At 46.6% G+C, this 27395-nt stretch overlaps 1 protein-coding gene across 6 annotated transcripts in view; it reads right to left on the reverse strand.

Moving 5' to 3' along the window:
* Positions 1-27395, reverse strand: part of SBF2 (SET binding factor 2) — a 2080461-nt gene that overhangs the window by 1206706 nt on the left and 846360 nt on the right. For all 6 annotated transcript variants that reach the window (XM_085648170.1, XM_085648169.1, XM_085648168.1 and 3 more), the window contains exon 7: positions 9485-9617. In XM_085648170.1, coding sequence (XP_085504296.1) covers positions 9485-9617 — 133 coding nt within the window. The remainder of the gene's footprint in view (positions 1-9484; positions 9618-27395) is intronic.

Here is a 27395-nt window from a genome sequence, read left to right on the forward strand (position 1 = left end):
CGGCCGATTGTAGCCCGGATCTTTAATTTCCGAGATCTAGACGCTATCCTGCAAGCATCGAGGGTGACAGGCCCGGTGCCTTTTCAGAATGCCTCCGTGAGCTTCTATCCTGACTTCACCCAGATGGTGCAGAAACAGAGGCAACGTTTTTTGGGGGTAAAGCGGCGGCTTCGGGAGATGGACCTGAAGTATGCCATGCTTTTTCCCGCCAGGCTACGTGTGGTTTATGACGATCGGACTTTCTTCTTCGAATCACCGGACATGGCAGGGGACTGGTTGGATGCGCTCCCGCGGCGACAGCCTGGCCGGGACAGCGTGGATGGAGCGGAAGGAGATCGAGATGGCCAGAAGTGATATCTCCGGTGTCGGCTGGTTTTTGGCTCAGCTCCGGACAGGGACTCGCACCTTACTGCAGTAATGGGAGGGCGGCGGGGGGAAGATAGGAGCCCTTTCCTCCCTTGGGGTACTTTTCGTAGATTTGTTTTTGATGGGGCGACAGGCACACAGCAAGTTGGGGGGGCTTAGTAAGCTGACGCAGGAGTGCAGGGGGGGGGGATTCGGGATGTGGGGGTGGTTGTTGGGGGTTGTTTTCTTTTCTTGCAAGGCGTAGCAATGGTTGTCAGTATTGTCCGATCGTGGTTCTCTGGGGGGGTGGGGGTCTCTTTGTGTTCAGGGATGGGGGATAGGGGCTTAAACATAATTAGCTGGAATGTTAATGGCTTAGGGGATCGTATTAAACGGGGGATCGTCCTGCAATTCTTGAAACGGACCTCGCCAGATGTGGTCCTCCTGCAGGAGACCCACCTTATAGGGAATATGTGTTATGCACTTAACAGAAAGGGTTACAAATTCATTGCTCACTCGGGGTTCTCCACGGGCTCCAGGGGTGCGGGCATACTCGTCAGAGCTTCCCTACCATTTGAGGTTGACTCCACCATTGCTGACGACAGGGGGCGCTTTGAGGCTGTGGCGGGGAGGTGGGAGGGTAGAACGTTGGTATTGTTTTCTGTTTATGTCCCTCCAGCCCTGCAGGCCTCCACGTTTGCTGATCTGGGCAGGGCCTTGTTGGAACTCCCCGAAGGGCTGCTAGTGGTGGGAGGTGACTTCAATGCGGTTGGCTCTGGAACGCTCGATAGGCACCCGCCCAGAGACATCGGGGGTGCTCAGAAGTGGCTTCCCGACTTTATAGATACTTTTGGTCTGGTAGATTGTTGGAGGCTACGACACCCCACTCAGAGACAATATACCTTCCATTCCGGGGCCCACGGGAGTCTCTCTCGGATTGATTACTTGCTCACTCTGGCTGCCCACGCCTCTTTAGTGTCTGAGGCTAGGCACAGGGCATATCTGATTACTCACCGGTGTGGGCCCGTCTTGATAGTGGCCGGGTGGGGGGGGGGCAGGGTGGCTCCCATTAACCCCTGGTATTTTCGTGACCCCAAGATGCGCAGTGCGTTGCTGAAGACAGTTGACCACTATTTTCAAGAAAATCAGGGTTCGGTTGAATCAGCGGTGTCCCTATGGGAAGCTTTTAAGACGGTATTGAGAGGGGAGGCCCTGTCCTTGGTAGTGGCCGCCAAGCGGCGGAGAGACGCTGAGGTGACACAAGTAGAGGGCGAGATAGCTGCTTTAGAAGTGGCCTTGGGAGAGGATGTTGCACCGGCCACACTGCATAATTTGAGCTTGAAGCAATTGGAATATAGGGACCTGGTGATTAACGCTGCCAAGACCCTCAATAGAGAGCAGCAGGGTCGCTTGTACGATGTTGGTGATAAGGCCGGGAAATTGCTGGCGTGGTTGGATAAAAAAGAGCGTGTTAATCGTGTGGTGCCGGAGTTGTCGACGGCTGGGGGAGAGGTTGTCACTGATCCCGACGGTATAGTTCAGTGTTTCTCGGACTATTTTCGTACGGTATACACCTCGGTCTCGGACAGGCCCACTGAGGACTCGTGTGACCTTCTGCGAGACATCACTCTGCCCTGCCTTTCTGCCATTGATAGGGATGACCTCGATGGGGATATAACGGTAGATGAAGTGGTGTGTGCTATCCGAGCGTTGCGCTCCGGTAAGGCTTCGGGCCCAAATGGTCTGCCGATTGAGCTGTACAAGCTCCATCCTGATAAGTTGGCTCCTCACCTGCGCGCCATGTACGTGGAGGCGCGGGTGAACGGGTTTCTTCCGCTCGATCAACGGCTGGCGACGATTGTGGTAATACACAAAGACGGTAAGCCCCGGGACAAGTGTGGCTCCTATCGGCCGATATCACTTCTCAACGCCGAGCCGAAGATCCTTGCTAACCGCTTGGTCCGGGTGCTTGGCGACTTGATTCACCCGGATCAGTCGGGCTTTATCCCGCACCGTAACACTGCACTGAATCTTAGACGCCTTCATGGAGTGATCGCTAGGGCGGGCACGATACGAGAGCCGGCTATCGTGGTGTCCCTCGATGCCACGATGGCCTTCGATACGGTGGAGTGGGCATACCTATGGGCTGTGCTAGCTATGTTCGGCTTTGGGCCTGGATTTGTAGGCTGGGTGAGGTTGCTCTATGAGGGGCCTCTTGCTAGCGTCGTGGTGAATGGGCGGGCGTCGACACCGTACGAGCTCGGGAGAGGCACCCGGCAGGGCTGTCCCCTGTCGCCGTTGTTGTTCGCCCTTGCCCTTGAGCCGTTGGCGGCGTTGATACGATGGCACCCGGATATACGTGGGCTTCGCTGGTCGCCTGACCACGAGGACCATATTTCACTCTACGCCGACGATATTCTGCTATACCTCGCCTCGCCTAAGAAATCTCTGATAGTGGTTTGTGACGTCTTGACTTCTTTTGGTAGGAACTCTGGTCTTGTCATCAATTGGGGGAAGACCTACTTGTATGTCCTGTGTGGGGATGTCCCGCCTGTCCCGCGCAACTGCTCGATCCAGATAGCCCGGCAGGGCTTTTTATATTTGGGGATCTATATCTCCACCGACCCCATTTTACGATACGAGAAGAACTTGCTCCCTCCCTTGGCACGTCTGCGACGGGACGTGGCGGGCTGGCGGCGGTTGCCGCTTTCCCCCCTTGGCCGTGCCGCCCTGTTTAAAATGATGTCTCTTCCCCGTTTCCTCTATGCCCTGCAGAATACCCTTGACTTGGTCCCGGCCAGTTATTTCCGTGAGGTCGAAAGCCACCAGCGCGCGCTATTGTGGGAAGGGTGTCCGCGCATAGCGATTGCTAAGTTGACGCTTCCGTGGTACGACGGTGGTATCGCGCTTCCAGACATTCGACGTTATTACTGGGCCACCCAGTTGAGCGCGATTAACCATGGTGTGTATGGTCCGGCGCTGAGCCCTGGCTTCGCCATGGACCGCTGGTTGCTGCGTGGGGGCAATTACCACAGAGCTTTGTACTCGAAGTCGTCCGACTTAACCCTTACGGGGCCCACCAGGGTGGCCGTGCGTATATGGAAGGTGGCGACTGATTCACTGGGCTGGAAGGGTAAGCTTACCCTTGCCACCCCTCTGTTTGACTCCGATATTCTGGGAAAGCTTTGGCATACAAAAGGGTTTGCGAAGTGGGACCTGATCGGTATATCCAGGGTTGGAGACCTTTTGGTTAAGGGTAGGATAAAGTCATTCGAGGAGCTGCAGAAGGAATATGAGCTAGGGAACTCGGAATTCTTCCGCTACGCCCAAGTGTGCCACGCCTTGCGGTCAGTCCTGGTAGAAGGTGAGAAGGTGCCTGAGTCCTCTCCGTTGGAGGACCGGATCCTGGACGGCCATATGCCAGAGAGTACGATCTTGCTCATTTATAAGAAACTTATTAATGTTCGGGCAGATCTTCTTCTAGGGTTGCGCGAACAATGGATCAGGGATGGCCTTGAACTGGACGACGAGGATTGGCAGTCTGCAGTTTCCTCTCCCAAAGAGGTCGCGATCCCCGTGCGCCTGCGGCTGGTGCAGCTTAAAATACTCCATAGGGTATACGTGACGGGGCCTAGGCTGGTTCATATGGGTTTCTCTGAGGAGGGCTTATGTAAGAGAGGCTGTGGTATGGTGGGCACCTTTCTACATATTATTTGGGAATGTGGTGTGATCATGGAGTTTTGGAGGCGAGAACACGAGGTGATGGGGGAGGTGACGGGCATCGTCATGCAGCCTGAGGCGCGGTGCTGTCTCCTGAATGTTTGGGGTCCTACTGACCACGACGCGGCACAGACCCAATGGGTGACCCTAGGGAATATGGTAGCCAAGCGCGACATCGCACGTCTGTGGGGCTCTGATAGGCCACCTACATTGACAGCGTGGATGGAAAACATGGATTGGAGCATGTTTAGGGAGAAGACAGTGTATTGTGCTCGAGGGCGCCCTCGGAAATGGCACTCTGTATGGGGGCGATGGAACCAGTACAGAGGGGGCATATGCCTGCCCCCAGACCCGGACCCGCCCGAGGAGCAGCTCTCCCCTTAGCCCCCTTTTTCCGGCTTAGATCTCTTTGCTGAATGTGTTTGTCCTCTTGAGTCCCTGAATTCCCCTCCTTTCCCTTACTATAAATCTGTGTCTGTTGGACGAAACGGGGCTCGCTCCCCCTGATGGGAACCCTTTTGGTGCTTATGGTGATTACCGCCTTGCTTGTGTTTTGGTTTGGATTTGTGTTTATTTAAAATGGAACCTTTGCATATCCTGTCAGTGAAATGTGGGCACTCATATCTGTTGTGTTTCTAAAGCTGCCGTACCTCCGGGTTGTCGGCTGAATAGCTGTGTCACTGATTTGCAAAATAAAGGTTTTGGAAAAAAAACAAAAAAGACTGAACTTGGCATGCAAAAGGAGTTCAACCTCCTGTTCGCATTGGCACCTTGGGCAATTCAATTTCATCATGAAGCTAGGAACTGAAGACTCAATGTTAACGGGTGCAGTCATGTCATCTTGTACGCAGGCAATGCGATTTTGTATCTGAGTGATGTGGTTCAAAACCTGGACTGCACGTCAGGCTCTGAAAGAATTCAGGGCACTCTCTGTCCATGTTGAGATCAGTGGTGGAGGATGGGGTGGATTTACCAATATTAGCACTGGGAGGTCAGAACTTTTATTTACCTGGATGTCAGCGTATACCACATGGAAAAGGTCTGCCTGGAGGGTAATCTAAACAAGGTCTTGACAGCAGCATGGAGCTCGACAAGTCTGGAAAAGGTCGCCCCTCTTGGATGTTCAAGGTTGGCTATTGGTAAAATGGTGCCACCCCCCAGTTTCAGTTACTATTTCGCAGTCGTGCCAATAAACATATCAAGTACCTTTTTCATCGAGGCCTAGAAGCTGTTGACAGATCTGGTATAGGGGAAAAGATATAAGTTGATGCTCAAGAAGTTTCAGCTTCCTCCAGATGAGGGAGACCTGGAGCACCCAATTTTGAACATTACATTCTGACTCCTCAATGCAGTGGAGAGGGTGATGAACTGCAAACCCCCTCAACCCTAGCTTAAACTACTGGCACACAGACCTGGCAAGAAACTCTGTTCTAGCTTTAATGTGCACTTAGCTTGCAAGAAGGTATCACAGACGCATCAATTTGCATGCTGCATCGTAGTTGCTAGTCCATGGCATTGCAATATACATCGAGAGGATTGCTTAAGTACTGGGCTTGCTGCTTTGGTCCATACAAGACTGAGTGAAATTGAGGGAAGCACTAGATAGATAACAATGGAAATACACCAGGTTTAGGGCCTTTGCCATGGCTCCAGACAGCATAATTGTAAATCATTAAAGCAGGTACACCTTATTCCGCCCACCCAATTCCTAATACATAGTGTAGAATGTATCAAGGGGTTCTAAACCCGTTCCCGTAATATTCCTCTAATGGGGCAGATCTGATGCACATGTTTTGGCAACGCAATATCTGAATTTTGGTGAGAAATCATTCAGTTCATACAGCAGCTCACTGGTTCTAGAATGGATGCCCTTCCTGTCCTGAGGAGTGTCTCCTGGTGCTCCGCACGCATACTAAATCTAAAAAAACAAGTGTGTAAATTTGTTGACTTTGCACTGATTTTAGACTGGCCATAGCATGGAAATCACCAAATGCCTCACTGATCCCCAAGCGGAAGGCAGGTTATGCAGGTGACCAGAGGATAAAAGTATTGCTATGTCAAGGCAGCAGATTAGAGGGGAGCAGACTGGAGGGAGAGCAGACTGGAGGGGAGCAGGATCACGGGGTGGAGCATGATATTAACACACCTTACCAGGAATAATGATGACAGGCCACCTTAAAGAGGAGCCGAGTTTGGAATTCAAATGTGTGAAAATACTATTGATGTAACGAATTACTCCCAGCACTGGAGGAATAGATCTGCTTGATGGGCGTTTATCAACAGGCAATGGGGGCACCCAGTGGAAGGAAACAATATATAATACTGGCTGCAGAAACAGAAGCCGTGGGATTCCTAGGTGCTCTGGAATTTAAACATTGTGGAGCAAGGCTTGCACAATGCCTTGGTTGTTGATAAGCTGCAGAAAAAAGTGCTATACACTTCTGTTGCCTAAGCAGCGCCCTCCTCATCTATTTTGCTTTCATGAAAACACGGGATGGTAAATGGGTGCAAGGATGAGAATGGGGGTTTAGAGCATTGATGGAGATATCAAGTGCCTGAAAGAATGAGACAAGAGAGGCGAACAGACAGTCGGCAGATGAAACACATCTTCTACTCTGCTTCTGTAAAGCAAGGCGTACTTATCCAATCCATCGGGGCGAACAAGCCAAATAAAGAGAAGCTGATTTCGGAGAGGGTCAAAATGTCAATGCTGTGCCCAGTGGCTATAAATGGGCGTGATGTTTTTCTTGGCAGCTCTCAATGTTACACGAGCCCCAGAGGAGATGTGGAGAGGTAAGAGGAGAGGAGGACATTATGGAGAATGGATGCTGATGCAACGGAGGATGCTAAGAGAGCCTGTAGGGAAGGGCCATCTTCAGTGGTCCAGAGAAACGAGATCCGGCTATTGGAAGGCTATGCGAGTATCCAGAAAGGAAAGATAGGTGTTAGTACGGAATCTAGTTTGGGCGGGTCACTCAGATATACAAAGAAAATTCTGCTAGAGAGATGAACAAGCAGGAGGGGGGTGTGAGAATGGAGAATAGAAATCAGTACAAACGCAGTCAGAGGGGGCAGACACAGGTAAATGGAGGGAAGCACACAATGTGAAGAAAAGCAGAATAAATCAAGGGTTGGCAAAATGTGAAACGAACCACCGGGTTTATGCCCCATAAGTGCCTGGAAACGCTTACAATAATATACTTCTAAAATGCAGAAGCGTCCAACAACTCTAGCCAAGTCCGTATCGTGCTGAAGAACCCGCTCCTAGAGTTTAAGTGTGTTACAATTTGCAGTTCGAGAGTCTCGATGTTCTAACAGAGCATATGAACATGTTCATAACCGAGCACCCCAAAAGCAAGGCTGCGAAGATGACCGGAGCTGGTTAGTAGTGAAACACCTCCCCCGTTGTCTTGGGAGGGCCGGTTTGGTCAAGAAGGGATGACCAGACTGGAATGGCCGAATGAGCAATAACTCTGCAAATATCTGAAATCATCTGGGAATTATAAGCGCAGTCTAAGCAAAGAAAAAACATTTCAGCTATCAACTTTCCAAAAAGATATTCAGCTGGAAATCCTTTAAGTGTTGCAATTTACATTTATCTTCTGGAAACACAAACCAATCAATTGTGAGAAGGGAAAGATGGTATTTAAATTGTCTTGGCTGAGCACCCGCTCCTGACTATTTTAAAGACACAAGTTTGTAAGGTTTTCGACTGTTGAGCTGTTAACGTTGTTGTTTTCTTGGGACCGAGACTGAGCTCAGGGCTTAATTCCTCCTTCTTTCGGAGTGTATAAGGTGTTTGTGGGTTGGTGCACATAATGTTTCCGAGCACTGCCTTCTACCATATATTAGTTTGATATACCGAGGACGGTCCCATTCTAAGACAACACATTTTCTAATGAAAGATGTACTGAGTGGGCTTTTGCATTTCAGGATGAAGGATGTGTAGCCAGGTCACTTCGGTAACAAAGGGACTGACTGCCACATTAAAAAGCAAGGAAAGTACCCTCTCACTGTAGTGATGTATGGGTCCACTGATCATTTTGGTGTTCCTAGACTAAGCCACTGGCAGACGAACAAAAGGTACCAGATGTATTTACAATGATTTCATATGCATAAAAAAATGTATGCATTTAGACCATTTTAATTCTCAGAAAGAAGCATCATGCTTGCTTCAAATACGGACTAACCATCATGGTAAGGAAACAGTACTGTCTTGTGATGTAAATTTAACAATCGTGCAAATAGGTGGTTGACAGAAAATTGTGTTTTTGCACTTGTGAGTATATTGCAAAGTCTCCATTGTCTTGGACCTGTTTCATGACGCTCGATTCTAGAGGAATGTCTGCACAGACCCACAGGACAGTCTGAACACCCCCTTCGATGTGGGCAGTAGGCAAGGGATGCCCTGGCTGGAGAGTATTCAATGAGGATTTGAGCTGTGAGGTGGATGACGCCGTAGATCATGCCAGAGCCTTGTGCTTTGGGAAAGCCAATGGAGGCTCAATTGATCTGACACTGAAGGACAGCCCTGCAAGTATTACCACCTGTGCATTTGCCTCGATGCTGTTATTTGGATTCTGCATCCGGTTGATACAGTCCTTTCAAGCCTCTACAATAAGCCTTTTGCAAGAAACGCACCCAAGTTCAACACTTTATCTAACAGGCCTATTTTGTATTGGTCTTTAAAGGCAGCACAATTACAGTTCTTAATGGGAGAGATGGGCTTGCAGTGCAGATCTTTCCCCTCCATCCATCTAGCTAGGAGGCAAAAAAAGGAAACCATGTTCTTGCGTGCAGTCACGACACTTGTGGGGTTTGGGACTGGATGTCTCTCGACAAATTCAGATCACAATATGCTGCTGCTACATTATATTATTTTACAGTCCAATACCTGCTACGCTATGAATGAACACAGAACATGGTGACCTACAAAGCCCAAAGATCCATCCATACATATTTATATGGACAGAGCTCAAGAGATTACTGCTTGTGCATTAACGTGCACACTACAAGCGTTTACTGCACAATTGTGGATCACTCCACGTGCCTCATAATTTGCAAATTTAACCCAATTTTTTTTTTCTTCAATGGATAAAAATGATACTGAAGGAGAATATGCTGCATAATTTGCCTTTACACACGACAACGTTAATAGTTTCGTGGCTGTCATTATGATAATGAAATCCATATTTCACATAAAACTGTGACATATTTCCAATGGTTCACGATTCTCAATGAAATACAGGTTTTTTATGTAAATGGTTCACAGATATATGCAGATGCCTCCAATTTGTCAAAATGTGTTTTATGATGTTGGTTTTCGCTGGACATTTGAGGAACGTCATTGGCAATCTTTTCATCACAGTATGAGAGGAGCCGACAGGCGGATACAAATGTATGTACTGTAAAAGCTCACCTGTACTTAAGTGGGAACATGATTGCTTCCAAAGCCCTGCAAGCATCACTGAGACGCTGGAAACTTGTTGAGTGAAAGACAACTTTGTTTTCCGTCAGAACAGCACAAAGTAAGCTGAGCACATTTTGGATTCCTAGAGGGAAAAAGGGAACGTTTCCAGATTTAGAAAAAGGATACAGTTTAATGAACCACATTGTCAACAATAACATCCTATAACATGGAAATACAGACAACCCTGTTACCACAGCTGAGTCACCCCTTACACGATGGCCAGATTTTGAAAAGGTCGCATGCCACTCTGGGCCTGCTGAAAGGATCCTTTGAAAAAGAGGCCAAGTCTGTCTCTTCTCCGTGAGTTTCCGCCTGTCAAGGTACTTTGTTTGTAAATCCTTAAATGATTGACACATGCATAGCGCAATGTTTATTTGGTTACATATTTATTTGCTGGGATACTTACCCTTTAAACATCAAAATTACATCCTGCTGTGAGTGCCACTTCATTTTGCACTGTGGCACATGTGGACGTGGTGTCATTAAAGTGATAGGACAGCTTCATGACTATTATGGTCATTTGGGTGACTGTGCTCTGAAAGTAACGTTATATATATATATTCACCGAAGTTAACATAACATAAAATGTGCAGGAGCATATACCTAAATGTGGCTCAAAGACACAAGCACTGACTTAGTCAAATATGCGGCTTGTAACATTATCTCGACAATACTGATAAGACTGTGCTGCCATCATAGATAGAATATTATTCCATGGCTATAGGCTAAGTTACCCATCTACTGCTGGGAGGGGTCGCAGGGAGACCGGTGGGGACAAGACTTTCCTACCAGCACATCCTCAATACCTATATTCACACTCCACTGATCCGAATAGCTCTGCTCCTGCCTCTTAGGCAGTGTCTCGGTCCCAAACATCCACAAAGTGATAGCCTGGAAACAACTGTGGACTTCCAATACAAAGCACATGTTCCAAAATAAGGTAGATGCTAATTTCTTTTTAAAACTAGCACATCTAATTGAGGCGAATTACTGTCCATTTCTTTAGTGGGAGTAACCCTTTTCTGTTTTTTAGTTGGCCACCTTTTTTCTGTTTGTTCAACAAAAGTAATAGTGTTCTTCCCTCTCCCACTGTTTAAAGTTGTTAGGGTGATAACCCCTGGGGACTCACAAACTGGAGTTCTTGTTGAAGAGCGTCAATTAAGCACAAAACGTGTGTCTAAGAATACGCAGCACTGGATGTGCAAGCACTGGGAGGCAAACACTTGGCACCAACACTACTGAGGACTGAAATTTACCATATTGCCTTAGAAGGACTAATGCAGGCTAGCAGGTAGTGTGCTCTCCATCACTGTAGTTACAAAACGTTGTTAATTCAGCAATTAAGACAATCAAACTCTCATGCATTAAACTCACCTCACGTTTACTTACATTTGCACCCTTTTGTGTCACTGAACATCATTTTGTCATGTGTCCCAGTTATGACTAGAGGGAAACACTGCCACTTTTACATGTACACTGGTTTCTTCCTAAAGTTGCATTCACTCTCTCACAATGACTTTTACCACACATTTGCAACCGTGACAGTGCAGATTAGTTCCTAGGAAACTCTACGTGCTTACAATCCAACTTCGCAAGAACACTATCATGATACCTTGACACATCATGTACAAGGTTAATACAAACATTGTGCAAATGTGATGTTTCGTACATATTGCGACAGAGCTATCTATAACACAAACAATGGCGGCTTGACCAAGACCTCAGCCTGGTGCGAGGATACCTTTGTTATACATAAACATCAGTTTCCGGATGTTGGCAGAGGAGCATTTTGCTGTCATTGGCAAGGTCTATACATGCTGATACTTCAGCCTAGCAGTCTGCTGATATCTCTACGAGGGGTATCCAGGTCGTGACCACGATGGGGACCTGCATTATTTCCCTTCAGGTAACAGGGTTAGATCATCCAGTACGGGGATTCTTAGCAAAACACATACACACGCCCTAGACACTTAGGTTAGGGGACGCATAGTAGGAGTACACCAGATCTCTAAATTGCTTTATATGCTTGCATATATACATTGTTTTAGCTTGATGGTGGCACTTTTCATTCTGTTCACTGTCCTAACATTCCTAGAACCTTTTGTTTGCTTCTGTCTATTGATCATTGCAGCACAAATATTTTAAACAAGAATCAGGTTGGTTCAATAAATATTGAAAACTTCCACTGTGTATTTATTCCTTGTATATTCCTCTGAGAGAAAGTGAACACAAGTGACTGGGCAAAAGGGTTCTAGATCTGTTACCACGATTCCTAGGGGATCAGTGTTGTCATGTTCAGTGATCGCCAGAACCATTTGCCACCCGCCTAGGGTTAGGGGGGCTTTTGGTGGCACTGTGAATAGACCTGGGTGTGAAATTTTGCACCGCTAGCGGCGTTTGCGGAGTTTTTCTCACTCCATGCTCCGTGTAGCGGAATTTTTCCTCGTTCGCCAACGTTAAGTTGGTAAGCGAGGAAAGTCTTATCCCAGACCACCTCCCGGCATGATTTTTCAACACGGGCGGTAGCGGATGGCCACTATAACTCGTGCTGAGAAATCTTCCGTTCGCGTTGAGGAAGCTGCCGCTCGAGTACCACATCTACTCAAGCGGCACAAAGAAGCAGTGCCCTCTTGTGCTGCTTATGGTGCAGTTCGCAGAGATTTTCCAACACAGGACAAACACCCAGCACTAACAATCATCACAAATGGCGCAACGTAATGCACTCCGCCGCTTGCGGAACTCCTTGTAGCACGGCAGAGTTTTTACGCAGAACTCCACGAACTCTGCCCAGGCCTAACTGTGAGCTGGCTGACCTATAGAACTACATATCCTGAGGGGGTGCATGGAATCAGTCTGGCACCAACCCATGGTTATGCTGTCTACAAACGCGCAGCTCCTGCAGTAGAGTGGGAAACTACACGCAATTTGACCAGAGTTAATTTCTTTATGGTAAACGATAATACACATATTGAAGAAATTATCCCATTTGCGCTTCAGTTTTAATTATCTCATCTGTTGATGTACAGCACAGCCTCAATCTCTTTTAGACTACCACACAACGCACAAGCAATGACGCAATCTCTTTGATGTATGTCGAACAATACAGATTTTACACGTGACAATCAGAACATATTTTAACACTGGGAAAGAAATGTCTGATATGCACACTAAAATAGTCTAAATCATACTAACAAATGACTAGCAACGGAATTACGAGAATCCTGTTAATGAATGTGCAAGGTATCCAAGTGCCTGATTACGAGTATAGGTGCTATTTGTTGCACCTGATAAATAATGATACCATGGGGTTCATTATTTATCGGGTGAGATAAACAGTACCTATTATGAGTTCTGAGAATTAACATGGGGATTTTGGCTTTTCAAGCACCAATATCTGCATGATATGGTAAACACCGCTATTCTTCAGTTTAGAAATGCAGGGACCGCTTGTAGTTGGTTTATGGCTGTATTATGTGGCCTGAGGAGTGTAAAAACATGTTTAATGTATTTCTTTTAAGTTTACTTTATGTGTTTTATTGAAATATTTATTGACAAAGCCAATAGGCTTGCCTTTTATACATTGAAATCAACTTACATTAAAAACAACTCTGGAAATTCACAGAAAAAAAACAAAAGTGAAACTGGCAGTTATAGTTAGGTATTGAAAAACATTTAGAAATTCACTGGAAAAACAGAGGTTAGAGTGATTTTATAGTTAGGTGAAAATACCAGGTAAAATATACAATTTTAAACTCTAATAAAGCACTGAAATTTATCAGTTATAATATACCAAATAACTATAACTTGTGCCCTAATGAAATTATAACTCGCGCCCTGGCCAGGCACTGCGAACTACCTCCCAAAGCTCCTAAAAAACTATCTCAACCAATTGAAATCTGGTTCCCCTAGAGATGTGGCCCCCCCCACTATTTTAAATCAGGCCATTGGTACAGTTTCCCCAACCATTTTGGACCTTATCAATATCACACACTCTTCTGGGCTCGTTCCCCCGCTCTGGAAACGGGCCAAGGTCAAAGCCCGCCTTAAAAAAACGAATTTGGATCCAGAAGTGTTCGCAAACTACCGTACGATCTGGCTTCTGCCAGGGATTGCAAAAATTGCTGAAAAGTATGTCAACTCCATTCTCTCCGCTTTTTGGGAGAATAATGAATGTTTTCATCCTTCACAAACTGGCTTTGGACCCCAACAGGGCACGAGACCGCCCTATTAGTATTAGATGAAGAAGCCAGAAAAATTCTGGATATCGGCGGCTCCGCGGCAATTGTTCTCCTAGACCTCAGTGCGGCCTTCGACACAGTTAACCATCAACTACTTATTTCGAGACTTAGAGCGGTAGGAGTGACAGGAACAGCACTTAAGTGGCTAGAGTCCTTTTTGAATGACATCATTTCAAGTATTTGAGGATAACTTCATCTCTGAAAGTATGCCTCTGAGATGTGGGGTTCCTCAGGGTTCTTCCCTGAGCACCACACTTTTTAATGTTTACATGAGCCCCCTGGCTGAGGTTGTTAAGCCCTTTGGCATTCAGACTGTCACTTATGCTGACGACACTCAGCTGATCGTCTCCCTAAGCCAATTTGATAAAGCAGAAACTAGTCTGGCCGGCTGTCTTGAAAGGGTGTCCGCCTGGATGGAAGGCTCGTACTTGAAACTCAATGGGGCTAAAACTGAACTGATGTTCTTGGGAAAAGCCTCCCCCCTGAATACCAGCTCATTCTGGTCTTGGTGTCTGGGAGTAATGCCCCCTCCTAAAGATCAGATCAAAAGCCTTGGTGTTTGGCTGGATCACAATCTAAGCTTTAAGGAGCAAGCACGAAAGGTGGCAGGTACCTGTTATGGGATTTTGAAGATGATAAGGAAAATACATCCCCTGCTGCCTTTCAATGTCAGGAAATTGCTAGTTCAAGCACTGATTCTTTCGCGACTTGACTATGCCAACACTCCTTATCTAGGATCCCCATGCTCAACAATTAAAAAATTGTAGACTGTACAAAACTGTGCAGCACGCCTCCTCATGCAGGCCCCTAATCGGGAATCTGCAAGGCCATCTATCGCCACCCTCCACTGGCTTCCGGTCGAAAGAGTTCAGTTTAAAGCATTGTGTATCGTCCATAAGACCATGTCTTCCAAGGGTTCACCTATTCCCCCTTCTATCATCTCTTCCTACTGTCCCAATGGGGCCCTGCGTTCCGGGAATAAGCATCTTGTGGCTGTTCCCAGGATAAAAAGGTCCCGGAGTGGTGGACGCCTGTTCTCCTACAATGTGGTAAAATTGTGGAACCAGCTACCTAATCATATCCGTCTTGAGGATAACTACTTGTCCTTTCGAAAACTTCTTTAAACCTTAATGTTTCTGTTAGCGTGTCCGAACGAATGGGCAGGACAACAGAACGACTTAGCGAAGGCTTTATTTTATGGAGCACCCGTCTCCTTCTTGAAGCTACTATAGAATGGAAACAATACAACAATAAAGTCCCTTTTTTGGTTCCTGGACTTCCGCCTTTTCCCTTGGGGTCCTCTGGGCGTCCTACCTCCGATATTCAAGGACAGCAGATTAGGACTGGCGTATAGGTGTTTCTGTGTTAGCCACGCTCCTCCTGGAGCATGGCGGGGCGAAGCGTGTTCCTGACAGCCTCCTGCCTCTCCCGCAGTCTTCACGCTTTCCACGGTCTACCTTCTGCTTGGCGTCCTTTTCGTCAGCTTCCGTTCTCCTTCTCTCTCCGCGTTCTCGGTCTCTCGCACCTCTTGTCCTCCGGTATCGGGACACCCCCTCTTCCGGATCTCGTCCTCTCTTGTTGGTCCGTCGACCGTGACGTCATCTCTGGAGGCACAGTCCTCGACAACAGTGTTCCAATTAAAGGGACCATGACTTATTTCTGCCGTCGCCCCGTAGGTAACTTGTGAGGGATATAACCAGTCCTCCTGTCGTGGGGAAATAAGAGGTGCGTTGACATCTTGCACCTCCCACCAGTTCCTAGTCGATTCCAGTCCCTCCCTCGGAACCGTGGCTCCGTGACAGTTTCCTTTAAGTCTTTGATGACTCCGCTCCTAGCGCTGGGAGGTCTTCTGGTAGCCATGCGCTACAGAAATGCATATTCATTCATTCATTATATATCTCATGACATGTTCTATGATATTATTGATAACATCACTGTAACGTCTGAAAGGACATCATTGAGGAGAAAACTGTGCATGGCGCAATCACGATTACAGTTACAGTGCTTACCACAGCAGAGTAATTACATCTTTTTCAGATTTTGGGATCCTAATTATAATGTAAGTGTAAGAAAGTGGCTCTGTATATACTGCACCAAAGTAAGGTTCAGTGTGCAGAGTCCACAGTCCCCAGAGGTTTGGCAGAGTCTAAAGTTGGATATAGCCTTACTCTCTAAAGTGGTAGCTTGGTCGAGCAGTAAGGCAGTATCAGAGGATAGTGTAAAGCACTTGTTGTACACACTCAGTCAGCAAATGGTCTCACACACTCAAGAACTGAACTCTAGGCTAATTGTTTTGTATATAAAAATATATAGTAGTTTTATTTTAGAACCACAAGTAGGTATCAAAATACTTTCTCAGAATGAAATGCTCTAGTTGAGTACTTTCAATAAGCAATAGACGTTTAAATGCAATAGCTACAGTTGTTGCATTAGGCAACACAAGTTAAACACAATAATAACATTGAGCTCAATGGGAATTTTTAAGTAAATGCAATATCAATTACTTTGCATAGGTTTTTCTTACTCCGGGCTGGATCCTGGATTCAGCCCTGGTGCATCTCCTGTTGTAATAGGTGATTTTTAAGGAATATTTGTATGTTTCGAAAATCGACATAGAAGAATTTCTGGCAAAATCCAGGCAATGTTATAATATAGAGGAAAGTTTGGTTATCGGAAAACCGCAGTTATAATTACTTTTCAGGGTCAGTGCTGGGCACCAAGATCCAGCACTGGGATCTCTCCTGGTAACAGGTGAATAATTTCGTTTTCGTTGTTCGGCTGATATTTAGTGAATATTTTAAAGTTTCAAAACTCGACAGTTAAAAGAATTTCCAAGTGAAACCAGTCAATGTTACCCTATGGAGAAAATGTAGGTTATCGGCTTTCAGGTAAGTATTCTGGGCAGAGTTAAGGTTCTGGGCATAGTCTCTGGGGTCTCCCAGGGTCAGGTAGGTACAGTTGTTACACCCTCAGCAGCACAAGGGGCAGCTGGATGCAGAGAGAGTTAGGCCCAATGTCCTCTTGTCAATGTCCTCAATGTTAGCCTATGGGGGGGAGGGGGCCTTTGGTTGGTGGCTGCTAGCAGGCAGGCCACGCCGCTGTGGGAGCTGGGCTCCTGGTCACTCACACAGGGCAAGTGGGGGAGTAAGATAGGATAGATGTTGCACTTCCAGGGGCACTCGGGCGGCTGGGTGCAGGGTACTTTTGAGTCGTCGGACGCTCAATGTATTTCAAAGGAGAAGCTGCAAGATGAACAAAGGCTGCAAGCTCGGGGACGGAGATTCTTCAGGTGCAACCACCACTTCGAGAGATAAGTTGGGAAGCTGTAGGTTAGGTAGGAACCCAGGAGTTGGGCACAGGGGGCGCAGGGCACCGGATGCAGGGGTGTCTTTTGGCGTCGGGAAATCTTACCATCTGCTGGTCGTGGTTGGTGGGGTCCCTGGTATTGAGGCTGCAGGCGTCATCAGGAGCGTCGAGGAGGGTCCTTGAGTGCTGGATTCTTGGTCACAGTCGCCGGGGGGACGTCCTTGTGGTCTTTGTTCACTCAGGCACAGACCAGGCTCGGCGGGTGCAGAGTGTGCTGGATTCGCAGTTCCTGGCTGGCACCAGGGGTTGTTGCTTGGTTTGAGCAGAAACACTGCTCGTCGGAGTCCCAGTCTTTTAGATGAGCAAGGCAGTCAGGTCCTCCGGGGGTTTCGAGGTTGCTGACCACCGGAGATGCCGGGATTTAGCAGGAGCAGGTTTGAGGGTCGACAGGCCTGTAGGGCTGGGGCCAAGTCAGTTGGTGTCGTCCTATTATTAGCAGCTGCACGGCAGGTCTTCTTTCTTCTTCTTCTTCTTGTTTCGGAATCAGGATCCGAAGGAAGGAAGGTTCAGGGTGCCCCTAAATACTAAATTTAGGGGCGTTACAGGTAGGTAGAGGTCAGGGACCAATGGGTCCCTTCCCTGGGGTGGGTACACCCCCTAGCCTGCCACTCTCCTGTGGGACGGGGGCAGGAGCCTAGTCCTGATTGGGTAGGGCTCCCCATCCTCAAGATGGCGAGAGCCCAGAGTTGTGCTTCACCTCACCTCCCCCACCTGAGGGGTGGGGTTGGCAGAGGCTGGCACACCCCCTTTCCTCGCTTGGTTTTCCCCGCCGCTCTAACCGCCAGAGTGGGCGTCAGAACCGGTGGAGGCCAGTTGCTGAGTACAGCAAGTGGCCTGGAGAAGCTCACAAAGGTGGCATGCCTTTGAAGCTTCCCCTGCCCATCCTGCGGGAGGAGACCTAGCACCTCGCCCAGGATGTGCATTGTAGCAGGCCCACGAGAGCGGATGGCTCTCTACCCAGGGGTCCAGCAACATGTCTGCTGGGTGGCAGCCTAGGCAGCCTCTCAGTCAGGACGCTGGTTGTTGGTTAGGTTCAGGGGGCATTTCTAAGATGCCCTCTGTCGTGCATTTTACATTAAATCCCACACTGGCATCAGTGTGGGTTTAATGTGCTGAGAAGTTTGATACCAAACTTCTCAGTCTTCAGTGTAGCCATCATGGTGCTGTGGAGTTCGTGATGACGGCCTCCCACCACCGTATAATCTTAATGGCAGCACTGCACTTACAGTGCCCAGAGATGGACCTGAGTACTCTAGGGGTACAGGGCTCATGCACCTGTACCCACATCACTGGCATAGTGCACCCAGCTAGAGGTGTGACTGAGGTATGCCAGGGCAGTGTGTTTGTGGGCATGGCACACAGGGGTGTGTGCCATGTCGACTCTCTGCTTTGTTCTGCACCAAGACACTCAGCCTGCAAAAAAAAAAAAGGGTGTGGGTGTGGTGTGGTGTGTGTGTTTCCCCCCCCCCCCCCCACCCTCTAAGGGTGCCACAATAAGTGCTGCAGCCCTTAGGGGCCTTCTCTGGACACAGTGCCCTGGGTACCTATGGTACCATTTACCAGGGGCTGACAACCATTAACAATTATTAGAACACTGGAATGTGGCGCACTCCATTGAAGACAATGGAGTGCTCCCTCTGCTTCTACGGGCCGGTGAAGGCTCGCAGCCCGAGGGAATTCAAACCCTCGAACTCTGAAAGGCCTTTGTTTTATTTGTTGGAACATTCTGCCCTCTAGTGGCAGAATTTACTAATAGCCTTATAGCTGGGCTATACCGGCTATTAAAGTCCCGCTCCCTTGTTAAAGTCCCTCTCCTTCGGCTCGGGCCTATAACGTTGGAGCAGGCCTTTAATAGCCGGTAGAGCCCGCTACGGCGGGCTACAAGGCTATATAGAACACTGGAATGATGGAAGCTCCATTGAAAACAATGGAGTGCTCCGGGCTGCCAGTGGGCTCTACCAGCCATTGAAGGTCCGCTCCAGCATTAAAGGCCTGAGACAAAAAGGGAATAGGCCTTTAATGGCCCGCTATGGAGGGCTCTAAAGATATTAGAACATTCCTGCCCTAGAGGGCAGAAAGTTCCAATTTGCAAAACTAAGGCCCCATGCAGTCTGAGGGGGTTAAAATCACCTCAGGCTCTGCGACGCTTTTGTTAAACATTGGAATGTTGATGCTCGGGTCTTTTATCAGCTACTAGAAGCCCGGAGCACTCCATGGTTTTCAATGGACCAATATTCTAATGGCTGGTAGAAGTCCGGAGCTCCAACATTTCAATGTCTGTTCACAGCTCATGCTGTGAACAAAGGCCTCACGGAGCCCAAGGGTCTTTGTTTTTATAAATTAAAACATTCTGCCCTCTAGAGGCGGAATGTTCTAATAGCCTTAGAGCCCAGCGTAGTGGGCTCTACCGGTCATTAAAGGCCCGCTCCCTCATTAAAGGCCCTCGCTGAGCGGGCCTTTAATGGCCGGTAGAGCCCGCTATGGTGGGCTCTAAGGCTAAGCCATTGTAAAAATAGTATTAGACAACATTCATGTGCAGCAGTGCTCCATCGTTCACTTCTCATGCCGGAAGGCACAAGCAACGCCACATGTCAAAGACATAGTGGAGCAGTTGGCCATAACACAGAATGGGGTGATTATTACGCCCCCACCAGGATGAGTGTACAACGATGAGTGTACAACGGCTTGCTAAAAAGCCTCATCTAGTTTTAGCTAAAGAATTTCACAGGCATCCTTGATCTATTTCGGGTAGTCTTTAGAAATAAGCATGGCATCCCCCAGAGCATCATACTAGGTTGGAAGAAGCTTAGAAGACATTCAGTAGACTGTGCCAAATATGATTTTTAAATGTTACTTTTCACGCATCACTTCTCTACATTATTTAAACTCATTAATGTAGTTCCGATCTGCCATCTGCACCACATATGAGAGAAACAGGCAGAACAGCAGGGTGTCTGTGCCAAGTTGTCTCCACACGGAAGCCCTTTGTCGTACAACAATAAACTAATCTGAGAAGTGGCTGTTCGATTCCAATAAGCAAGGGCTTGCTAGTGTAATAAGATCCCATTGGGGTGAGATCAAGCGAAGTACTCCCCATACAAGTTATACTGGGGCTTAGAAAGCCAATATACCACCCGCAGTCCCATGTAACTGTCACTTGCACTCAATGACATTACTCAAGCAATATTTGTGCATACCTAAGTATCCGATACTGATGTAAAGTTCCAGTTATGGTGTCTGTGCAACAACTAATGGCTATACTACTTTGGCCTATGCTCAACAAAATATTAATTTAACCACATGTTTGGATTCGAAGAAAAATGATAAACTCTGCTGTGATATTATTTGAATATATATATATATATATATATATATATATATATATATATATATATATATATATATATATACATTATCTACTGGCGGTCGCCAGTAGATAGTTATAGTTAGGACCGTGTTTCCATAGGAAATCCGCAACATTCTATTTGGAATAACTTTGGCGCCGGTCGACGAATCCTCGCGAAAGTTTCAAAACTAATGGGGCGCTACGCTCCGCTCCTACCCTGAAAGTCTCGGGGGGGATTCGTCAAGCGGGGGCTGAGAAAAAAGGGGGGTCCCAAAACGCGTTTTCCCCATGCATTTTTCCATAGGACCTTTAGACACAGCTACAGCCCGAACGGCTGAACAGAATTACTTGAAATTTAGCAGAGAGGTAGTCCTCAGGTCAAGGATGTGCCTTTTGTAGGTCTGGTGTAAATCTGTTCAGTAGGTCCTGAGAAAATAGCATTTAAATCAATATATATATATCTGGAAGCGCGCTCCGTGCGCTTACCGTAAGCTTACCGTACGCGTACGGTGCCGTGCGCGAGCTCAATTCTGATTGGTGGTTACATGACTGTAAACATTCGAATCGGTCGAAATCAGGAAGTGTCGGCCGCCATTTTCTGTCTCTCGCACTGAGAAACAAAGGTGGGGAACGTGAAACGGGGGCAACGAAGAGAGTTGCAGACCCCCTAGTGTTTGTCAGGGGGTCCAAGAAGGACCCAAAAGTACGAAAAATAAATTTAATAATTAAAAAAAAAAATCGCGGGGTACGCGTACGGTAAGCTTACCTTACGCGCACGGCAAAAAAAAAAAAAATAAATAAATAAAGAAGTAACAATCACATTTATTAAATAAATTAAAGGACCCACAAGGGGGAAAAAAACAAATGTTACTACGTAAAAAAAGGCGAGGCGCGCACGGCATGGACTGCGCAACGTGGGCGCTCGGTGCTCGAAGCGCACCGAGCGCCCACAGCGCACGCACGGTGCGCGAAGCGCACCGTGCGCGCAGGGTGTGTGCATAGTGAAAAACCAGAAAAAAAAATAAAAAATAAATACATAACTTAGCATTTAAAAAACCGTACAAATTCACTGAAAAAACCATAGGTTTCACACACGTTATAGTTAGGAATTATCATTTACAAAACCTTGCAAATTCACTTAAAAAACCATAGGTTTCACACATGTTATAGTTAGCTGTACATTTCACTCGTAAAAAACCAATGAAATTCCACGTTATAGTTAGATCAGGTAACTATAACTTGCGCGACCGCAATCCACAATGTGTAATTTCAGATGTCATCATTGATGTCATGAGTGATGTCACTGACCATGTCATGAGTGATGTACTATGTGACGTCATCAGCAGTTTATTGTGGGCGCGCAAGTTATAGTTACCTGATCTAACTATAACGTGGAATTTCATTGGTTTTTTACGAGTGAAATGTACAGCTAACTATAACATGTGTGAAACCTATGGTTTATATATATATATATATATATATATATATATATATATATATCGCCAGTAGATAGTTATAGTTAGGACCGAGTTTCCATAGGAAATCTGAAAATTCTATTTTGAATAACTTTGGCGCCGGTTGACGAATCCTCGCGAAATTTTCAAAACTAATGGGGCGCTCCGCTCAGCTCCTACCCTGAAAGTCTCGGGGTGATTCGTCAAGCGGGAGCTGAGAAAAAAGGGGGGTCCCAAAACGCGTTTTCCCCATGCATTTTCCCATAGGACCTTTAGTCGAAGGTACAGCCCGAACGGCTGAACAGAATTACTTGAAATTTGGCAAAGAGGTAGTCCTCAGGTCAGGGATGTGCCTTTTGCATATATGGAGTCAATCTGTTCAGTAGTTCCTGAGAAAATTGCAGTTAAAAGTACATAAATATCTATAGGCGCGCACCGTGCGTGCACCTTAACGTGCGCGAGCGTAATTCTGATTGATGTTTACATGTCAGTCAACGTTCTAATCGGCCGAAATCAGGAAGTGTCGGCCGCCATTTTGTGTGTTTTGTGTGTGACAGTGAAAAAGAAAGGTGGAGAACGTGAAAAGGGGGCAGGGTAGAGAGTTCCTGACCCCCTAGTCTTTGTCAGGGGGTCCCTGAAGGACCCCGAAGGGTGAAAAAAACATTTTTTATTTTTTTTCAAAAAATCGCGGGGTGCGCGTACCGTGCGCGCACGGTGAAAAACCTTAAACCTTAAAAAAAAAATATATATATATATATATATATATATATATATATAAAAAATATAATAAAACATACATAACTTAGCATTTAAAAAACCTTACAAATTCACTTAAAAAACCATAGGTTTCACACACGTTATAGTTAGGAATTAGCATTTAAAAAACCTTGCAAATTCACTTAAAAAACCATAGGTTTCACACATGTTATAGTTAGCTGGACATTTCACTCGTAAAAAACCATTGAAATTCCCCCGTTATAGTTAGTTCAGATAACTATAACTCGCACGACCGCCACTCTATCACAAGGATGATGTCATCAGTGATGTCATGAGTGATGCCACTGACCATGTCATGAGTGATGTAATATGTGACGTCATGAGCAGTGGATTGCGGGCGCGCGAGTTATAGTTATCTGAACTAACCATAACGGGGGAATTTCAATGGTTTTTTACGAGTGAAATGTCCAGCTAACTATAACCTGTGTGAAACCTATGGTTTTTTAAGTGAATATATATATATTCACTGAAAAAACCATAGGTTTCACACATGTTATAGTTAGCTGGACATTTTACTGATAAAAAACCAATGAAATTCCCCCGTTATAGTTACTGTAGGCAACTATAACTCACGGGACCGTAATCCTCTGCTGATGCTAATACTGTATTTAGACACTTATTTGCCCATGTCTTCTTCCATTAAATTTTAGCTATACATATATTACAAATATTTTTTTTTCATAAAGACACATATGTCATCAGCAGAGGATTACGGTCGCGTGAGTTATAGTTGCCTACAGTAACTATAACGGGGGAATTTCATTGGTTTTTTATCAGTAAAATGTCCAGCTAACTATAACATGTGTGAAACCTATGGTTTTTTCAGTGAATTTGCAAGGTTTTTTAAATGCTAATTCCTAACTATAACATGTGTGAAACCTATGGTTTTTTCAGTGAATTTGTACGTTTTTTTAAATGCTAAGTTACTTTACGCCATTTGTGGCGTGCGCGCCCACTTAACGCAGTTCGTTCCGTGCGTGCACGGTGCGCTTCGCGCACCGTGCGCGCACAGTGAGCATGCGGTGCGCTTCGCGCACCGCGTGCCCACGTTACGCTAGATGGGCCATGAACGCACGATGCGCTTCGCGCACCGTGCGCACATGGAGGTCATATGATGAGCATCGTTGTGACAGGTAAAATATATGTTTTGTTTACCTCATATGAGCCATGCACAAAAGGTACCCTTCGGGCACCTTTTGCACACGGGGTGGGGAGAATGTGGATATTTTTAGTTTTTTTATTATTTCTTACCGTACGTGTACGGTAAGCGTAATCGGCAAAATTTTCGAAAAAATTAAAATTGCCTTTTTTCACTTGGGGGATCGTTGGGGACTCCCTCGACATGGCTAGGTGCTTGGGAGCTGTGTAAACAGCCCCTTTACATGATTTGCACTTTGTTTTTCAACCCCCTGTCAGAGTGCGAGAGAGAAAATGGCGGCCGCCGCTTCCTGGTTTCGACCGATTTGAATGTTTACTAAGATCTAAGGGCCAATCAGAATCGCGCTCGCGCACGCCACCGTACGCGTATGGTAAGCGCACCGTAAGCGCACCGTAAGCTGGCTCAGATATATATATTGATTTAAAGGCTATTTTCTCAGAATCTACTGAACAGATTTACACCAAACCTACAAAAGGCACTTCCTTGACCTGAGGACTACCTCTCTGCCAAATTTCAAGTAATTCTGTTCAGCCGTTCGGGCTGTAGCTGTGTCTAAAGGTCCTATGGAAAAATGCATGGGAAAAACGCGTTTTGGGACCCCCCTTTTATCTCAGCCCCCGCTTGACGAATCCCCCCGAGACTTTCAGGGTAGGAGCGGAGCGGAGCGCCCCACCTATTTTGAAAAATTCGCGAGGATTAGTCAACCAGCGCCAAAGTTATTCAAAATAGAATGTTGCGGATTTCCTATGGAAACGTGGTCCTAACTATAACTACCTACTGGCGACTGCCAGTAGGTAATATAGATATATATATATATATATATATTCACTTAAAAACCATAGGTTTCACACAGGTTATAGTTAGCTGGACATTTCACTCGTGAAAACCAATGAAATTCCCCCGTTATAGTTAGTTCAGATAACTATAACTCGCGCGACCGCCACTCTATCACAAGGATGATGTCATCAGTGATGCCATGAGTGATGCCACTGACCATGTCATGAGTGATGTAATATGTGACGTCATGAGCAGTGGATTGCGGGCGCGCGAGTTATAGTTATCTGAACTAACTATAACGGGGGAATTTCATTGGTTTTTTACAAGTGAAATGTCCACCTAACTATAACCTGTGTGAAACCTATGGTTTTTTAAGTGAATTTGCAAGGTTTTTTAAATGCTAATTCCTAACTATAACGTGTGTGAACCCTATGGTTTTTTAAGTGAATTTGTACGGTTTTTTAAATGCTAAGTTATGTATTTATTAATATATATATATTTTTTAAGGTTTTTCATCGTGCGCGCACCGTGACCGCCAGTAGATAATATATATATCATGGACTAGGATTAGGTATGCTTACGGTAGTTTCACACATTCCATTGCTCAAGGTAATTACAATAGGTGATGCAAGGTATATATTGATGGTGGAAGCTCAAGGTAATTACAATAAGTGATGCAAGGCATACATCGACGGAAGCTTTGGAGTACCAAGTCAAGGGTGTGCTGCAACTACCCAAAGAAGTAGGGTTGAAAATTACAGTACCGTTCATACCCTATGTTTAAGTTCCATTCATAAATCTACGCAGCATCTCATTTGCCAACTGAACTAATTTTTCGAAGTTCCCAATCTCAGAACTACAGAACGAAGCAAATTCAGATCTCCGACAGCGCCTCATCCTATCATTTGCTTTCCCAATCACTATAGTTAAATCATCGCCACTGCCCACGAGTGAAAGCCAGTTTCATCCACCAAGGCTGTATAGTTTAATTCACAAACACCTGCAAGGCATCATCCTGCTTGCACACGCACAATACAAATTAAAAAAAAGGCTTGAAAACACTTCTAGTTATAGAAATGTAGGAAAACAGCAGACAGTGCAAATGGTATTCTATTATAGCGTAAACTGGAATCTCAATCCGTTTCCTTTCAGATTACTTTAGGATTAAGGAGCTCAGGTTTATGTGAATAATGAACCACAGTGCCCATTGGGTAAACGTGATAAATTAGGAGAATTAAAATTAAGAAACCAAATAAATTTCATCAGGAGAAAAAAACTTGGGAAGACAAAAGCTTCAGAAACAAAACTGGATAAAGGAGAAGAAAGGTATACATGGTAAAAGGTAAGGGAGAAATTAGGTGAACGTATAAAATGATGGAAAGTTAAGGGTGCATTGAAAAAAAGGCAAGTTTAAGAAAAATGTGGGGCACAGGGTAAGCACTGGTAAAAAAAAAATTGTTCCTACAGAAAAACCATGCAGTGGATGCCTGATCCTTCTCACTATCTAGCGCACACTGTCAAAGAAAGAAAGACACTACAAAAGCCCCTATTCCCCCACACCTGCCTGCATGCACTTTTCTAATCAGGGCCACCCCACAGGGGCCCCGCCCCAGTTCTGTTCGTGGCTGTCCAGGCAATATCTGTTCTGGCTCTTTGGGGTAAGATTGTGTTCCTGCTTTCCATGCTGGAGAAAGAAGACAGAGTGGGTAGGCTGCACCGATGCTACGGCTACTGTACCTCTGTTCCTTGTTTGACTGCTGCCGTGCTTGTTCAGTGTGTATGTGAAGGAAGACTGCACTGCATCATGTAATACACGAAGAGTAGGATAGGGAGCAGACACAGCGGAATATGTGTGTACTGTTGTCTTTGATTTTAGCCCCAAGCAAACTTCTCCTAAAGCCCCTATGCCAGCAGTATCCTACTTTCACCCTTAAATAATGTTGCCGACTACGTCATTAGCGTAGGCTTGACCAGTTCTTTTTACTCAAGAGGGGAGAGGATTGGCAAAAAAGGGTAAACGCCCCTGCCATAAATGGGATCTTTCTAATGAGTAAGGCTGTCCACTCCTGGGCGTGGTCTGCCGAGCAGCGGAATGGCCGCTCTTTGAGTGTGCTCCGCGGGCTGGGATATTAATCCTTTCCTGATCCTTCATAAGGTGAAGCCGCGAGCCTGAAGCCGACGTCCCTACCTTATTGACCGGTTGTAGGCCGCCGCGCTGTGCACCCGGAGCCCCGGGCGGGCTCTACATCGCCGGATCGAGAGGAATAGAAGCTGCGCCTAATTGGGGTGACTGCGGCGGCCGGCGGCCTTGGAACTCGAGCCCGGGGCTGTGGCAGCGTCGCGGGCCTGTGTCATCGGCGGAGCTGAGAAGGCTGTGAGCAGACGGCGCTGGATGTGGCTGCGGACGAGCGGGAGAGCCTGTGATGAAGAGGAGCCTGCAGTCTGGGATCCTTGGTGGCGTTCCTTGCTGGGGGCCGGCCAGGACAGGGGTGAGGCGGAGCGCCAGCGTTCTTTTGGTTGACCTGCAGGCGCCATATTGGAGCTCCGCATCGGCAGCGGAGCTGCGGTGAGTGCGCGATTCCTGGCCCCCTCCCGCTTAATATGAGCCCCTGTTGAGTGCTGCACCACATACAACCTGTGCAGCGGCCCCTGACTGTGGAGCTGCGGGGTGCAGTGCGAGCCCGGCGAAGTGGAAACGTTGGCGGAGACACGCTGGGTGAGCGCAGGAATCCTAGGAGGAGGA

Source organism: Triturus cristatus, chromosome 3_2, assembly GCF_964204655.1.
Source record: "Triturus cristatus chromosome 3_2, aTriCri1.1, whole genome shotgun sequence".
Classification (NCBI taxonomy): domain Eukaryota; kingdom Metazoa; phylum Chordata; class Amphibia; order Caudata; family Salamandridae; genus Triturus; species Triturus cristatus.